At 49.6% G+C, this 4,342-nt stretch overlaps 1 protein-coding gene across 1 annotated transcript; it reads left to right on the forward strand.

Moving 5' to 3' along the window:
- The first annotated feature begins 239 nt into the window (after positions 1–239).
- pim1 (Pim-1 proto-oncogene, serine/threonine kinase) lies at positions 240–4,120 on the forward strand. Its single transcript, XM_008303109.1, has 6 exons — positions 240–608; positions 801–907; positions 1,023–1,073; positions 1,237–1,603; positions 2,075–2,251; positions 2,344–4,120. Exons 1-6 carry the CDS (start codon positions 533–535, stop codon positions 2,556–2,558), a joined length of 993 nt encoding a protein of 330 aa, XP_008301331.1. The 5' UTR covers positions 240–532; the 3' UTR covers positions 2,559–4,120.
- The last annotated feature ends 222 nt before the right edge of the window (positions 4,121–4,342 follow it).

A 4,342-nucleotide genomic window follows, 5' to 3' on the forward strand; every position in this document is an offset into this window, starting at 1 on the left:
ATTGCTTTGGTCTCCCCCCTTTCTTTTTTCTTTTTTGGCGCGTTTTGATTCCCGCCACGTCTGTGTCTGGCTCGGCCGGTTATGAGGCTCTCTCTCTCTCCTTCCCCCCAACGTGATTGACGTACGTTTGTAATGCGCATCTGCTTTCCTATTGGCTGAGGGAGCGGAAGTGGGCGGCGACGCGGGAAAGCTGACGCAGTGTGAGGCCCCGCCCACTACTACCGCCTTATAAGCGTCCCTACCCCCGGCTGGTCTCTTCCAGTAGCCGGTGTCTGTCGGAGGCTGTGCACCGCGTTTGTCTGTGAATTATCCCTCGACTGTTTACAAAACACTGCTGGGGGGAGTTTCGTCGGTGTGGACGGACGTTTTTCTCGCGGTGGATTCTTCTTCTTCTCGATGAAAGGATCGCGTTTTTTGTACTCGCAACTTGGATTTACGGCGCTTCACGGGAGACTATCTGGATAAAACAACAACAACAACAACAACAAACCGCTTCTACTGAAACCACAACACGCCGCGGTCGGATAAAGGAATGCTGCTGTCCAAGCTCAACTCTCTGGCCCACATCTCCACCGTAGACATGCCTGCGAAGCTCCAAGTCCACCCAGGTTAGACACGCTACGCTTCTCGCGCCGTGTTGTTGTCGTGGAGGCGGCCGTAATGGAGGCTTATCTCCCCGCGAGGACGGGGCGGTTAGCTGGCCGCGCTAATTAGCTTCACATTGGTTCTTAACGAGTCGGGCTCGGCTATCCGTCTCCTCTGGTTCTGACCGGCTCTGTCTGTGTGTGTGTGTCCCGCAGTGAAGGAGAAGGAGCCGTTTGAGAAGCTGTACCAGGTCGGCGCGGTGCTCGGCAGCGGCGGCTTCGGCACCGTGTACTCCGGTACGAGGACGGCCGACGGAGCTCCGGTAAATACGGCTTCATTTGTGTTTGTGTCGCCATGAAACGACACAATAATTTTGAACAGTAAGCGCTTCACTTGTTGGGCTGTTCTCTGACCTGTCGCCCTGTTTGCTTCGCTAGGTGGCCGTAAAACACGTCGCCAAGGACCGCATCTCCGAGTGGGGAGAGCTGGTAAGAAACGTTTTTTTTTTAACCTTTTCTGTCATAAAAACAGCTTTAAAGCCATTTTTATTTACTTATATACGCTTTAATGCGTCATAAATTTAAATTCTGGTCGTATATGTGGCTGTAAATGTGTGGTTCAAAATGCTAATATTCGCGACCGTCCCTTCAGCCCAACGGCTCCCGGGTTCCCATGGAGATCGTGCTGCTCAAGAAGGTCGGCACCGGCTTCCGCGGCGTCATCAAGATGCTGGACTGGTTCGAGCGGCCCGACAGCTTCATCATTGTCATGGAGCGGCCCGAGAACGTCAAGGACCTGTTCGACTTCATCACGGAGAAGGGCGCCCTGCCGGAGGAGCTGGCGCGCAGCTTCTTCCGCCAGGTGCTGGAGGCGGTGCGCCACTGCCACAGCTGCGGCGTGGTGCACCGGGACATCAAGGACGAGAACATCCTCATCGACCTCCGCACCGGCGAGATGAAGCTCATCGACTTCGGCTCCGGAGCGCTGCTCAAGGACACCATTTACACAGACTTCGATGGTGAGTTTGCGACACATTTAGCTCCATGTTTTTTTTTATTTATTTTTGGATAAATCTGGTGATTCGTGGCCATTAGAGCCCAGCAGAAATTCCTGGGTTGTGTCATCCCCCCTCCACCCTCAGCAGCAGCAGCAGCCTATTAATACACGCAGCCATTCTGCGCTGTTGTCGCCCCCTACTGGAGGAAGGCGGCATTTTTACAACTCAAAGTTTGTAAACAAAGTCACATGTCTGCTCCCCCTCCCACGCGCACTCGCTGTCACGCTGCCTGGCACCTGAGCCCTGATAGTAGCCTCAGAAACAGCTGATAAACCTGCGCTTCCTGTTAATCATTTACGCCCAGATACAAACACAGCAAATAGTAATCACTCAGAGGAGTTTGCACATGTGCTCAGAGTTTCATTTTAATCATCTAAAGGTTTATTTTTGCAGCTTTTTAAAGATGTTTGTTGTTGTTTTTTTTTTTTTCAGGCACAAGAGTTTACAGTCCACCAGAGTGGATCAAATACCACCGCTATCATGGCCGCTCTGCCACCGTTTGGTCCTTGGGCGTCCTGCTGTACGACATGGTGTGCGGCGACATCCCGTTTGAGCACGACGAGGAGATCACGAGCGGGCAGGTCCTCTTTCGGAGGAGAATCTCAGCAGGTAAGAATTCACACAGCGATCCTCGTTTCGGTCTTCTTAGCTGTTGATTTGTGCTTTAGATTTGGACTAATCGGTTCTTGTGTCTCCACCAGAATGCCAGCAGCTGATCAAGTGGTGTTTGTCCCTGCGGCCGGCTGACCGCCCGTCCTTTGAGGACATCGTCAACCACTCGTGGATGCAGAGCTCGTCCTCCTCCGTGGTTCCCGCCACGGTGCAGACAGAGAAGTCGCCCGCGGAGATCCGGCTGCACAGCATCGGACACGAGCCCACAGCCTTCACGCCGACCCCGGTGGCCGTGGCCCGGTGAGGCAGGCGGGGCCGCTCTGGTCCGAACTGGACTGCACTGACACGAGAGACTATTACAAAAGACTTATATAAGAGACTTGAAGCAGAGAGGAGAGGGGTTGGCGGCGCTGCAAGGGACTACATCCATCAGAACCGCCGCCCGCTGACCCTCTCCACCCTCACCAACCCCAACTACTTGATTTCCCCCCCGAGTCGTTGACCCGCGTCGGTGTCGCAGACGTCAACTCGGGCCGGTCGCTCCGCAGGAGGGCTTCTGCTCTGTATGCACGGACACCTGCGACGCCCAAACAAACCCAGTGCATGCACCGACTGTCGGGGAGATGTTATGTAACCTCCTCGCTGCTCTGCTCTCTCCCTGGCAGCAGAGAGGGAACAGCAGAGGCGCTGGCGAAGGGGAATTATTTAAAAAAGTGCCTTCTCTGAGATTGTTGGGGGGGGTAGGGGGCCCTGAAAATACTTGAATTTGTGAAAGCAAAGAGGCTCACAACTCGCCGACCTTTTTTGCTCCTTACTCTGGCTTTATATTGTTTATTGCTGGTTTTTTTCTTCTTCTTCTTCTTCTCTCATGGGCCTAGATCAGTAAAGCCCATGTCATTTTTACAACCACTACTATCACTACTACTCCAATGTCATTAGCAACCAGACAACCTCATAGCTCCGGCAGCAAACCTGTGCAAACAAGTCATAAAACAAAAAAAGCAAAACAAAAAAAGAAGAAACACTGGACTTACCTCACTCTACTCTACTACAGCATCCACCTCTACTCTACAACCTTCGCTTCCTCCTCTTCTCGTGCTGTACTGTAAACAAACACGAGGCTTTCGGCGGCCGTTTTCATTCACACCCACCCCGAATGCACACCACAATGCAAAAACCATACCGAGATACAACATCCTCTGCTCTTCACTTCGATTTTTTTTTATTATTATTATTATTTTTGGTAAAACAGTGCCTCACGCAGGTCTTAAAAAATTTTTTTGTTGGGGGACAAGAATTGTAAATAAGAACGATATTTATTATTGCTGTGACTCCTTTCACACACGCGAGCGTTTTTTGTCTCAGAATTTATTTATTTATTTATGAGAGAATTTCGGCTGTTCGTATATATATATATCTATAAATACTATAAATATATATCATTCCGCAGTCACTGAAGGGCCCACAGATTATTTAAAAGGAAAACAAAGAATTTTTTCTGACCATATTTATGGCTTGAATTTTTGTTTTTTGTTTTTTTTAAAAGAGCAGACGCGTGTGTGTATGTTTGTGTATGTCGTGTAAATAACGTGTAAATAGTCCTGAAAAGAAAAAGCACTTCCATCTTAATGTATGTTCAACATCCAACGTCTACTGATGGTGTCGTTACGCTGTTTGGGTGAGTTCTGAATGTTGGATGAGCGGATGAATGTGTGAACGCGTGTGAACTGTTCTGGCTGCGCGATCACAGCTCGGATCGAGCTGGTTTGGTTGTGTTTGTTTTTTTTCATCCATTCAGATTAGAATTGTAAATTATGTTAGAAACTATTTTTTTACGATTTCAATAAATATTTTTCTAACTATGAATCCTTGTTGCGTTGCTTCATTCAATGTTGACACTCGAAACCCACGAAAGAACCCTTTACAAAGTTAAGAACGACACGATTTTAACTCCTACGGAGAGCTTTCGAGGTCAGGAGGTTGTACAACGTCCTGTTTGACGCTTCTGTAGAAAAGCGGCGCGCACAGGAAGCAGATGGAGAGATAAAGAGTCAGACGGCAGCAGAAAACAGGGCAGGGTGCATGAAA

The sequence above is a fragment of the Stegastes partitus genome, unplaced genomic scaffold, assembly GCF_000690725.1.
Source record: "Stegastes partitus isolate 25-593 unplaced genomic scaffold, Stegastes_partitus-1.0.2 Scaffold1938, whole genome shotgun sequence".
NCBI classification, from domain to species: Eukaryota; Metazoa; Chordata; class Actinopteri; family Pomacentridae; genus Stegastes; species Stegastes partitus.

Excerpts from the sequence above, each read along its gene's own strand:
- pim1 (XM_008303109.1), top strand. The coding sequence starts at position 533 with ATGCTGCTGTCCAAGCTCAACTCTCTGGCCCACATCTCCACCGTAGAC. Across the intron at positions 609-800 it reads GAAGCTCCAAGTCCACCCAG|TGAAGGAGAAGGAGCCGTTT; the intron begins GTTAGACACGCT and ends TGTGTCCCGCAG. Across the intron at positions 1,074-1,236 it reads TCTCCGAGTGGGGAGAGCTG|CCCAACGGCTCCCGGGTTCC; the intron begins GTAAGAAACGTT and ends CCGTCCCTTCAG.